The sequence below is a fragment of the Hemicordylus capensis genome, chromosome 1 (assembly GCF_027244095.1).
Source record: "Hemicordylus capensis ecotype Gifberg chromosome 1, rHemCap1.1.pri, whole genome shotgun sequence".
Lineage (NCBI taxonomy): Eukaryota > Metazoa > Chordata > Lepidosauria > Squamata > Cordylidae > Hemicordylus > Hemicordylus capensis.
Window position 1 is genome coordinate 374,510,513 of NC_069657.1, and position 12,566 is coordinate 374,523,078.

The 12,566-nt window shown below is 44.6% G+C and overlaps 1 protein-coding gene across 22 annotated transcripts in view; it reads left to right on the forward strand.

The window, feature by feature from the left end:
• Positions 1–12,566, forward strand: part of AFDN (afadin, adherens junction formation factor) — a 180,365-nt gene that overhangs the window by 120,321 nt on the left and 47,478 nt on the right. For all 22 annotated transcript variants that reach the window (XR_008316302.1, XM_053296599.1, XM_053296610.1 and 19 more), the window contains 3 exons: positions 3,505–3,703; positions 5,277–5,380; positions 8,446–8,532. Coding sequence is in view for 21 of the 22 variants with exons in the window: in XM_053296599.1 (XP_053152574.1) it covers positions 3,505–3,703; positions 5,277–5,380; positions 8,446–8,532 (390 nt within the window). In the remaining variant the exon portion in view is untranslated. The remainder of the gene's footprint in view (positions 1–3,504; positions 3,704–5,276; positions 5,381–8,445; positions 8,533–12,566) is intronic.

The following is a 12,566-nucleotide window of genomic DNA, read 5'->3' on the forward strand; positions in this document are numbered from 1 at the left end:
GTCCGGAGGTGAGACACCAGCTCCAGAACTGGAGAAACCAGGGCCCTCCGTTTCCCCTTCTCCCTCACTCCCTTGCAAGTGAACCCTCTGTCCCTCTCCCCTCTGAGGTTCCCCCTGCCTGGCAGGCATGGTTCCAGGGGATGCTTGATAAGTTGTACCAACAGCACAAAACATACTAAACCTCCAAGAAATGGCCCAGACATAGGGACTCCTCGTCCTCCTTCCTCTATCTCCTCTTCCTTCCTTGCCACCTAAAAAAGGCAAAGAAGAAACCTAAACATAGGAAGTCTTCCAGAAATAAGAGATCCAAGAAACAAAATAGGGCAAAAGGGAGTCAGGGCTCTCCCTCACATTCATCTGCCATTTCAGGATATCATTCCCTGGGCCCCCACCCCAATGGGCCCAATTTGGATCCCCTGAATCCAGTACCCATCATTGGTCTTGAAAATCCTGATACAGTCCCGGATAAATTTGACACTTGTACTCCAGGGATTGAAGAGCCTGATTTAGAATTTGACTCTGGAAAAGAGGGAGGGTGGTCTGATGATCAGACTCCTGATTCTTTCTCCAAGTCTCTCAGCTTATTCTGCCAGAGGAGTTTCCACACTTTATTAATAAAGCCATCTCTACTCTGAGGCTTCAGCAAACCGCTTCACGAGAACATCCCCCGCCATCTAAAGAAGCCCTTGTCTGCTCAAGACCTGCTATTTCCATTCCCCATTTCACTGACACGGTTAAACAGGAATGGAAAATACCAGCAGCAAATAGAAAACTTACTCCACTGGTTAACAAGTTCTATGGCCTTACACAGGAAGCTTCAGTTATGTATCAGGTCCCACCCATTGACATGCCTGTTGTAAGGTGTGATTCTTCCTCGGGATGGGGACAGTGCTCTGAGACCCAAACAAAAAAACAGCTGGAGTCTGCCTTTAAGAAGGGACATGAAGTGGCCTCCTTGTTGCTACTCACATCTGCCGCTTTCTCAGCATGAGCATCCCTACTCTGGATATATGACTTGCACCAGTCTCCTCTGTCAGACCTAATTTGCTAAAAACGCCTATTGAAAATACAAAAAGCACAGGCTTTTATAGGTGATGCCACCTAAGAACATAAGAACAGCCCTGCTGGATCAGGCCCAAGGCCCATCTAGTCCAGCATCCTGTTTCACACAGTGGCCCACCAGATGCCGCAGGAAGCCACAGGCAGGAGTTGAGGGCATGCCCTCTCTCCTGCTGTTACTCCCCCGCAACTGGTACCCAGAGGCACCCCGCCCCCAAGGCTGGAGGTGGCCTAGAGTCCTCCGACTAGTAGCCATCAATAGACCTCTCCTCCATGAAGTTATCCAAACCCCTCTTAAAGCCATCCAGGTTGTTGGCTGTTACCACATCTCGTGGCAGAGAATTCCACAAGTTGATTATGCGTTGTGTGAAAAAGTACTTCAGTTTGCTGGTCCTAGATTTCCTGGCAATCAGTTTCATGGGATGACCCATGGTTCTAGTGTTATGTGAGAGGGAGAAGAATTTGTCTCTATCCACTTTCTCCACCCCATGCATGATTTTATAGACCTCTATCATGTCTCCCTGCAGTCGTCTTTTTTTCTAAACTAAATAGCCCCAAATGTTGTAGCCTAGCCTCATAAGAGGGGTGCTCTAGGCCCTTGATCATCTTGGTTGCCCTCTTCTGCACCTTTTCCAGTTCTACAATGTCCTTTTTAAGATGTGATGATCAGAATTGTACGCAGTACTCCAAGTGTGGCTGCACCATAGTTTTGTATAAGTGCATTATATTAGCCGTTTTATTTTCAATCCCCTTCCTAATGATCCCTAGCATGGAATTGGCTTTTTTCACAGCTGCTGCACATTGAGTCGACACTTTCAACGAGCTGTCTACCACGACCCCAAGATCCCTCTCCTGGTCAGTCACTGACAGCTCAGATCCCATCAGCATATACTTGAAGTTGGGGTTCTTTGTCCCAGTGTGCATGTGTTCCACCTTAGATTCAATCCATTTCTTCTCTCACTCCACAGCCTCTATAGTAGCACGTTGAAACCTATGGCTTTACTGGCAAGTGGACTCGGCCTCATGTACAAACCTGGCAGCAGTCTTATATACTGCATCCAAACTTTTGAGTGACAATGCACTTAAGGAAATTATTATTAATTCGACCTATTGATCAAGTCTCCCTTGCTCCGGACTGCAGAGTCAGACGTGGTTCAAGCTTGCCGCTTGGTAACTGAATGGAACATCTTGAAAAACCACGGGTACTCACCAACAGTATTGGACACTATACTTGCATCTCGAAAAAGTTCTACAAATCACATCTACCAGCCCACCTGGCAGGTCTTTTTACACAGGTGCCATTGACATAGGCTCTCTGCAAAAGACTGCAGTCTACCGGAGCTGCTCTTTTTCCTACAGGATAGTCTGTATCAGGGCCTAAAGGCAATTACACTCAAACATCAAGTGGTCGCCCTTGCTAATCTCCTCTCTAACTCTGCTTGACAAGGGCTACACTCCCATCCTCATCTTAAGCGTTTTCTCCAAGGTGCTACCTTGACTTCTCCTCCAACTGTACACAGGTTACTTTCCTGGGATTTACATACAGTCCTGTGGGTCCTGCATGCAAAGCCCTTCGAACCCATCTGGTCTGTACAACTTTGCCTCCTCTCCTCCAAACTGGCTTTTCTGGTGTCCATCACATCAGCCAGACATGTCTCCAAGCTCCATCCTATCCTGTGATCCTAATTTTTTTTTTGCCTAACTCAGTTCGAATGATTCTGGATTCCTCCTTTCTACCTAAAGTCCCTGCTGCTGTCCACCATTCACAGGACATAATACTTGCATCTTTTTGTCCTGAGCCAGTCCACCCCTTGGAGAATTCCTGGCACAAGCTCGATGTGCACTGCTGTTTCAAGATTTACCTGTCATTCACATCTTCATTTCGTTCCACAGTGGCCTTGTTTGCTTTCTTCCCTATGGGGTACTGGTTTTGTTGTTTCTGAGGTGGCTGGTTCAGTTCGAATTTGAACCAGTTTGCACATCCCTACTAAGGACTACTATCTTTGCTTGCATTTCTCTCTGTATCTTGGACTTGGCTACTCCAAACTGGGCAAGTTCCTCCTTCCAAAGCTCTTAAAGTGTTGCATAATTTGCATAGTCCTGCCTTCTGGAGCATGTGGGAAGGCTAACCTACATGAGGTGTCCTATTCACGGTGAATAACCAATGCTCCTATCTAGAAAGATCTGTGAATTTGTGAGCATAGGTAATACAAAATGAATGTTATACAGGGGCCTAAGGAGCTATGGAAGATAATCATTTTTTTCATTTAGGAAAAATTGCCTTCATTTAAAGTTAAACCTCAGTTGCATCTGCTGAACAAGCTAAATTATTTTGCTACTTTTATATGCCTCAACTGATATCCTTAACCATATATATCAGCTAAAATATGGGACCATGATATATTTGAAGTATTGTATATTAATGTTGCTCACTTTCCTCTACAGGAGTTAATAGAAAATGTTGTAGCTGTTGCAGAAAATACTGCTGATGAACTGGCTCGTAGTGATGGTAGAGAAGTTCAGCTAGAAGAGGATCCTGATCTACAGCTACCTTTTCTTCTGCCAGAAGATGGTTATTCGTGTGATGTTGTCAGAAACATTCCAAATGGTTTACAAGAATTTTTAGATCCACTCTGCCAAAGAGGTTAGTCTTATTACTCTGTTACTGGAGCAGAAAAAAATTGTTTTGAAGTCGTTCAGGTAAATAAAACCTGTCTTGTCTTGGTGTTAAGATGTTTGTTTGGAAATCCCTTATTGCCCTTAGTTTGTACGCATTATGAAGAATGATCTTCTTGCCATTCTTATTGTGGAGCTATAACAATGTCCTTCTTTCCAGCTTTGAATTCTACATACCATTACCAATTCTCACTCCTATTTACTGTTTTCCCATGGATACAAACTGACATATCTTAGGAAAGTAGGAGCATATCCAGGTGATTTTGATAAGAAATAAAAGTCTATAGGATAATTTTTCTGTTAAACCTTCACTGCCTTATAGAGGAAGTATTTGTTACTAGATGTTGGGAGAGGCCTGAGAAATGTCATGCCATTTAAATAAAAATGATTTTTTAATTTGAGTCAACCATAGTTCTTTACCTTAACATTTATATTTTGAGGTCAGAAGGAGAAGTTTAAATGATGGGACCGTACATTTGTTTTAACTGTGAACTGCCTTTTTCATTTGAGAAGCAGTATATAAATACCTAAACAAATAATGTCTCCATGATGACACTTAAGAGGCAATCCTTTCACTCAAATGTTTGTGTGGTACTATACTGTGTGTGCACCAGTTGTTTCAGTTGAATCATTTTTTTATTGTTTCACAGACTTCTTGTTTTAATTTTTCTTGAAACATAGATTACTTTGAAAGCAGACTGGGTATGTTTAGTAAATGACTTAGAAATTTTAATTTCATTTGAAGCTGTAAAAGAGGTTGCCACAGATATTGATGAATGAAAGTGAGCAAAAAGCTTTAAGCTCTCAGCTTCAGTTTTCTTACATTGACAAATGTGTATGAGTAAGAACTGTAGGATTCAGCTTTCTCTTTCATTGTTGGGTCATTGAAAAGTCTGTGAATGTATAGTTATAGTGGAACAAAAGTAAAGAAAATGTGCTGATTTTAGGGAGCGCCTGCCAATGCTCCTATCTAGAAAGGTCTGTGAATTTGTGATGCACAGGTAATACAAAGTGAATGTTATACAGGGGCCTAAGGAGCCGTGGAAGATAATCATTTTTTTCATTTAGGAAAAAATTGCCTTGATTTAAAGTTAAACCTCAGTTGCATCTACTGAACAAGCTAAATTATTTTGCTACTTTTATATGCCTCAAATGATATCCTTAACCATGATATCCAACCCAGCTCACATGCAGACTGAACAAGCACCGTGTTCTGCCCTAATGTAGTGTAAGCATCTGAAAGTGGGAGAGGATTTTCACCAGTCTTCCCTGTCCCTTGAAGTTCTCTGTGCAGCCAGGAAATAGGTTGCACAACCCTCAGGGATGTACTTTCTGGGTCACAGAGAGGGCTTCCAGGTGCAGGGGAGAATGGTGAAAATAGCACCCCCCCCCCCGAACAAAAGAGCTGAAGTAGTCTATTGCAGCAGCACCGATGCTATGGTACCTCCTTAGTCTGCATGTGAACCAGTTTTGTTGTTGTAGAATCTCTGACTTGAGTATTTGGAACACATGTTTAGTTATACATTATCTTCATTCTCTAGGTTTTTGCAGGTTAACACCTCATCCACGTTCACCGGGGACTTGGACAATATATTTTGAAGGTGCAGATTATGAAAGCCATCTTTTACAAGATAATGCTGATCTGGCAAGTATTAATTCTGTGGGTATTGTGGGAGGGGAAATACATGGAAGTTTATGCATAGAGTAACTTTAAACTGTTATATGAAGCTGCATTTTTAAACTAATATCTTGCTTAGACAGCTGGTGTTAAATTTTGAATGGCTGGATTTGCTAGATTTTTCTTGTAGCATACTGTATCAGCGTTTATGCAGACACTGTTCAGAAGACTTACTATACCCTTTATGGCCTAATATTACAGCATGGAGGTCAGCTTATTGTGTTGGCTCTTATACAGGAACAAGTATTTTTAAGCCCGTTATGATAACGGGCGCTAGCTTTCTCTCCCGCCTTTTTGTGTTCTTAACCTTTTTTTCCTCCTTTTTTTTTTTAACCTTTCTGTTTGTGTGCCGAGGGGCGGAGGGGAGGGATGCGCTGCGGTGGGTCCCGGGCTCTCTGCTGCCCTTGGGAGCTTCGAGAGGCTATTGGGGTGGGCGGACGTGTGTTTTTGAACGTTTGTTCTCTGTCCTCTTTACTCTCAGCTCTCTTTCTCCTTTCAGCGGCTCCTGGCCCGCTGTTTCAGCTTTTCCTGCGGCCGGACAGAGAGAGATGCCCCCGCCGGCCATTGTGTCGCCCGCCCCCGCCGTTTCTCCCTTCCTTGCCCGCCTCTCAGTTCTTCGCGGCTGGCCTGGTGCCACCGCCGCTTCTGCCTCCCTGTGGCCGCCTCTGCCCTTTCCTGTGGCTGCCTTTGTATTTCCGCGGCCGGGCAAGGACCCCAAATTATCCCTCCCGCCCGGCTCCGGTGGCGCCGCCAGGCCTTGGCAGCGGCTCCGCTGCCACCTCGGCCGGCTTCCCCCGCCGCCTCTTCCCCCCGCCCGGCTTCGGCGGCACGGCCAGGCCTCGGCCGCGCCTCAGCCAGTGCTCCCCTCCTCCGCATACCCGGCTTCTTCGGGGCGGCTTCTTCTGGCCGCCCAAGATGGCCGCCGGGTGCTGGCGGTCGTGTCTCCCTTGCTCTGTTCTGGGCATGCGCTTTGCACATAAACATCAAAACTACAGAAAAGTTCTACTTTTTGTTTCTTGAAAAAGACTGGGGTGACAGCAGCTAACTTGCTTAAAGAGGTTTTAATGCTAATTCTGTAGAATTAGCTGTATTAGTTAAGCTAGTTTCATTGCCTCTGAAAAGTCATCCAAATGGAAACGTGTTTGGCCTTCATAAATTGCTTCAACTTTTTTAGGTTTCCTTATCTCTTAACTTCTTTCCTTGTGCCTTCCCCGGTGCCTTCTCTCTATAATAAATAAAGCAATTAAAAATCTAAATTTTAAAAAAAATCAGTTTCAAACTGCTGTTCATTTGACTGTCATTTTTCAAAATTTTAGATTATCTTTCAAGCTTATGGGGCTATTCTCACGATCAGCAAAAATCGAGCTGGGAGAGCCTAGCCCGATTTCTGCTGATCGTGTAAACCACCGGGCTCACAGGTGAGCCCGGTGGCTTACAAGCAACAAGCACACTTTTGTAGCCCTCCGCAAACCCAGGCTTCCCGATCGTGAGTAGCCGTGGCGCAGCTCCACACCACGGCTACTCACGAGTAGACTCCCGGAGGGGAGATGAAAAGCCGGCTCCAGGGGTCTCCCCAGTGTGCCCTGCACGCTCACACAGGACATACTGGAGCTTCCAGGGGCCACGTGACCCCCAAGCTCCCCACCCCCTGCTAGCTCCATCACGGAGCTGGCAATCATGTGGGCAACCGATCCGGCCATCCAGGGCTCCCTCCCTGCTCGTGTGCGGGGAGAGCGGGCTTAGCCCGCTCTCCCCACGCACTCTCAAGAACCGGATCTCACTGATTGTGAGACCCGGCTCTATATGTGTTTAGCATTTTTAAACAGGAAGAATGAGTTTTGTAGCTTCGTGTATTGGACATAATAGTGAGCAGGATGCCTGTGATTATATTAAAATATCCAGATTGATTTCTTACTGGAGCCGTAATCTGATATTAGGCTGTACATGTGTTCAGTTGTCTGTACACATGTACAGGTGAAACTCGGAAAATTAGAATATCGTGCACAAGTCCATTAATTTCAGTAATGCAAATTAAAAGGTGAAACTGATATATGAGACAGATGCATTACATGCAAAGTGAGATAAGTCAAGCCTTAATTTGTTATAATTGTGATGATCATGGCGTACAGCTCATGAAAACCCCAAATCCACAATCTCAGAAAATTAGAATATTACATGGAACCAAGAAGACAAGGATTGAAGAATAGAACAATATCGGACCTCTGAAAAGTATAAGCATGCATATGTATTCAGTACTTGGTTTGGGCCCCTTTTGCAGCAATTACTGCCTCAATGAGGCGTGGCATGGATGAGGTCAGCCTGTGGCACTGATGAGGTATTATGGAAGACCAGGATGCTTCATTAGCGGCCTTCAGCAATTCTGCATTGTTTGGTCTCATGTCTCTCATCCTTCTCTTGGCAATGCCCCATAGATTCTCTATGGGGTCAGGTCAGGCGAGTTTGCTGGCCAATCAAGCACAGTACACTGTATACTTTTCAGAGGTCTGATATTGTTCTGTTCTTCAATCCTTGTCTTCTTGGTTCCATGTAATATTCTAATTTTCTGAGATTGTGGATTTGGGGTTTTCATGAGCTGTATGCCATGATCATCACAATTATAACAAATTAAGGCTTGACATCTCACTTTGCATGTAATGCATCTGTCTCATATATCAGTTTCACCTTTTAATTTGCATTACTGAAATTAATGGACTTTTGCACGATATTCTAATTTTCCGAGTTTCACCTGTACATGGTTTTCTGTGAATGAGTGTATATGCATTCATTTTAAAAGCGAACTTAGGAACAGGTCCCTCAAATGATAGGAAGTGTACTGCTGTATGTGTTCAAAATAATGGGTGAAGAACTGTACATGCTTATCATATCGTACATGAATACACTGTATACATATTGTAGTGCAGAACATAGCATGTGAATAGGGTTTGAGTATCTTACTGTTTTATACAATGTTCTAGATATACAATGTTCTAGATATTATGGAATTCAAAATTTGATCTGTGTTATTTCTGTAGGCTCAACCCTTGAGGAAGGAACCTGAGATAATTACTGTGACACTAAAGAAACAAAATGGGATGGGCCTGAGCATTGTCGCAGCTAAGGTATGAAATGAATACCTTATTTCATTGTCTTTTCCATTGTCTTTATTTAGACAGTATACTCACTTCTAATTTTTCTACTGAAAAGCCAAAGATAATTCTACTGTGACCATTGTAAATGTCTTGAGTGCCAAGTTGTTGTTTTCTAAAATGAATGTCTGATGTACATTATTTCCACGACAGAATAACATTGCTCAAGTTTGGGCATAGGTTATAGGCCCATTTGTAAACTGCTTGATAAGCTGAGAATTGCATGCTTGCATAGCACATTTTGATATGGCTCTTCTCTGTTGCTGGATGAGGGCATCTGTGGTGGATTAAGCTTCCCGTGTGATCCAGAGGACTATGCTAATTAGGCAAAGCTTTAAGAGCCGGGGAAGGGTAACCCCATCCAAGTTCAGTTAGTTCTGTGTCCAGTTCCAGAGACAGCCACTCTTTTTCTCCTCTCTTCTATTTCTTCTGTCTGCTAAGTCTCGATCTTTTGCCTTCTTTACCTTAGTTTTTTCTTCCCTGGATTTTTCGATTCCGAAAGAAATTTTATAGTTTAAAATATTTGACGAAAAAGACAACAAAATACTTGTACAGGAGAACCTCGCTATCCATGGATTCAAGATCCGTGGATTAGCATGTATGTGGTTGGGTAATTTACATCTGACCTCAGCATATGCGGGGGTGGTGGTGGGTTAATTTCATGTATCCGCGAGGTTGGGGTGGCCTAAAAAAACTGCAGAAGTAATTTCTATCCACCATTTTAAGCAAAAGAGCCATTTTGTGGCTCATCCCCCTCCCCCCAGCACATTTCCCCCACTATTTTTCATGGAAACATGGGGGAATTTGGACTTGGAGGAGGCATTCCTGGGCAGCTGTAGACTCACATAGTACAATCTTTCCCTTTTTGCGGGGTGTGTTGCAGACTTTTGCCCATATTTCCAGTGTCCAGGAACCTAAACTACCACCCCCATCCCCATTGCCTCAATGCCTCGGTATCCATGGTTTTATCTGTGGTAGTAGCAAAGAATGGAACCCCTGCAGATACTGAAGTTCACCTGTATTATGAAAAGCCAAGGTGTATGTGTCAATGTGTTGTCTCTGATAAATTTTCATATGTTGAGTGAAGTGAAAAAATATTTTAAAATAACTTTAGCTTTACTCATCTCATTACTTTGACCTGTTTGAAAGATTCTGTACAGGCAAAAGAGAAGCTTGCCTATGATTTTCCTACAATGTTCCAACTGTAGTGTAACCCAGTGTGAATTCTTTTAGCATAAGACTGCAGCCACCAGATGGTGCACTGCACCAGTATTGTAAAGCTGCCATCCCAAAATTGCTTAACAAAAAATGAAGTGCAGCATGCTTGTTTCAAACTAATTTTTAGTATTAGGCTATACATTGTATTTTATTTAGCAGACATTTTTTAAAAAATTATTTTTTATTTATTTAACATACTTCTATACTGCCCCAAACCCACATCTCTGGGCAGTTTACAATAAGCAAACAAAAAGTTAAAACATAAGTTAAAATAAATGACAACAACTACAACAAAAAACTTAAAACAGTAGTTAAAACAAAATAAATGACATAGTAAAAGCTAAAACATTACAACAATTTAAATTTTTAAAACATTTTAAAACAATGATAAAACTGTTAAAACAATCCTCTCTAATAAAAGCCTTGGTGTCCGTCCGTGGACGGACACCAAGGCGTGTGTTCGTGCCTCCCTGGCCTGTTCTGCGCCTGCGCAAAGCGCAGGCGCAGAACAGGGCAAGGGAGACACGACGGCCGGCACCCGGTGGCCATCTTGGGCGGCCAGAAGCGGCCGCCCCGAAAAAGCAGGGTGAGCGGCGCCGGCGAACACTGGCCGCCGCCGCCTTGCCCAGAGGACACCCGCGGCGACAAGGGAGAGGCCCCAGGGAGCGGAGGACCCGGCCAGAGCTGCGGGCGGCGGCGGGTGGCGGGCCCGCTGGAGCCGCGGGCCGCCGCGGCGGTGGGTGGCGGGCCCGCCGGAGCCCTGGGTGGCCGCCCCGGCCGGAGACACGGGCCGCGGTGGGTGGCGGGAGGGGGAATGGCGGCGGAGGCCCAGACCGCCGCAGGGAGACGGAGGCCGGGACCGGGGGCCGAGCGAAGGCCGAAGTAAACAGAAAAGCAAAAATACAGCCTCCGCCGCTGCCTCCGAAATCCCACCCTCCCTCCCAGCTTCCAAAACCACCTTACCCTGTCCCATTACAGTTGAGCAAAGAAAGTCCAAAATTGAGGAGGGAGAGGGGAGCTCTCAAGCAGTGCTCCTCCCTCTTCAAAGGCTCTGCCCGAACTGGCGCTTGGGGCCGAAAGGACGCAAGAGGCGTCCTTTCAGTCCCAAGCGCCAGTTCGGGCAGAGCCTTTGCAGAGGGAGGAGCACTGCTTGAGAGCTCCTTTCTCCCTCCTCAATTTTGGACTTTCTTTGCTCAACTGTAACGGGACAGGGTAAGGTGGTTTCGGAAGCTGGGAGAGAGGGAGGGTGGGACTTCAGAGGCAGCGGCGGAGGCTGCATTTAAAAAAAAAACAAACAGTAAAGGGGAGAGGAAAAGGCTAGCGCCCGTTATTATAACGGGCTTCAGAACACTAGTATTTAATTAAAAGCCTATGTGAACAGGTGCGTCTTTAAAGACTTTTAAAAAGTTGTCAGAGATGAGGAGGCTCTTATTTCAACAGGAAGCGCGTTCCAAAGCTCTGGGGCAGCAGCGGAGTTTAGTTGTTCTAAGCTATTCTTCATAGTAGAATTGGTGCCAGTGCTTCTCTCATTTGGTAAGCCCTGGGGTAAATCAAGAGGGATCAAACCCTGGATGAAGCGTGGTTACAAGGGGAGAGTACCCCCTATGTGTACAAAGAACTGCAGCTGCAAGACCCATGGTCCCCAACTTCTGGCTATAGAAGCCTGTGCATTAAAGTAAGTTAGTTGTTGTTGTTTTTAGAACACCTTAAAATAATCTTAAAAAATAGATGTAATGTCTGGTAAAAGGCAAGCAAGGGTTCTGCCTCTAGACATTTGAGGCAGCTTAACAGCGAAGCACTACATACTTCATGGGTTCTCGAGCATTCCATTAGAACAGGCTGAGAGATTCTGAATTCCTGAATTTTTTTGCAAGAGAAACTAAAATGAAGTATCTGTCCCTTCAGCAAGAGCTGCTCTCTTTAAAAGACAGATACAGATACAGTGGAGTGGACCACTTTTGTCCTACCTCCCCTTTAACTGTGAGAGTATATAGTTATTTCTTCTTTAATAGTATGCTTTAATACCATGTGAATAATAGAGGGGATGTTTTGAAGAATTGAATTTAGAGAGCTAGTCAGTAGATGGCACTGTTCTAAAATAGCATCTTTATTGTGAGGAAGAAATATTCTGCGGAGTCCTGATGAATTTAATAATGATTTTGTTAATGACATATGTGCCAGAAGCAATTCTTTCACTTGAGTGCTTTGCCACCAAGATGCAATACAGGTGGACCCTGTTTCTGTGGGGGAGCTGTGGATACCGGAACCGCAGATTGTGGAGCACTGCAGCAATGGGAATGTGGCAGTTAGATTCTTAGAAAATGGGAGGAAAGGCAAAAGGGGTGGGGGAGGGAGGAAACTAAATAAATTGGCTTACCATGCTCCACAGGACTCCAGCCTTCCAGGAATGTCTCTCTCCCCCGTCCCTGCACCCCAGACCCGAATTGGTTATTATCCATGAAAAGTTACAGGGGAATGTCTTTTTTTAAAAAACAAAAACAAAAAAACGAGCCACAAAATGCCTCCTGCTCCCAAAATGGCAGCTGGAAATTACCTCTGAGTTCATTTCCGGCCACTCCAACACCACTGATACGTGAAACTTAACCCTTTGTGTTCCACGTATGCCAGGGTTGGGTGCCTATTTTGGGATTGTGGATATGTGGAACCACAAATAACAGTACCATGTATAGCAAGGTCCACCTGTATAACACCTTGCCATATCAGCACTGACCTCTGTCATGAGTAGTGCCTGGTTTTGAAGAGATTCAGGAATAATGTCTTGCTGACAG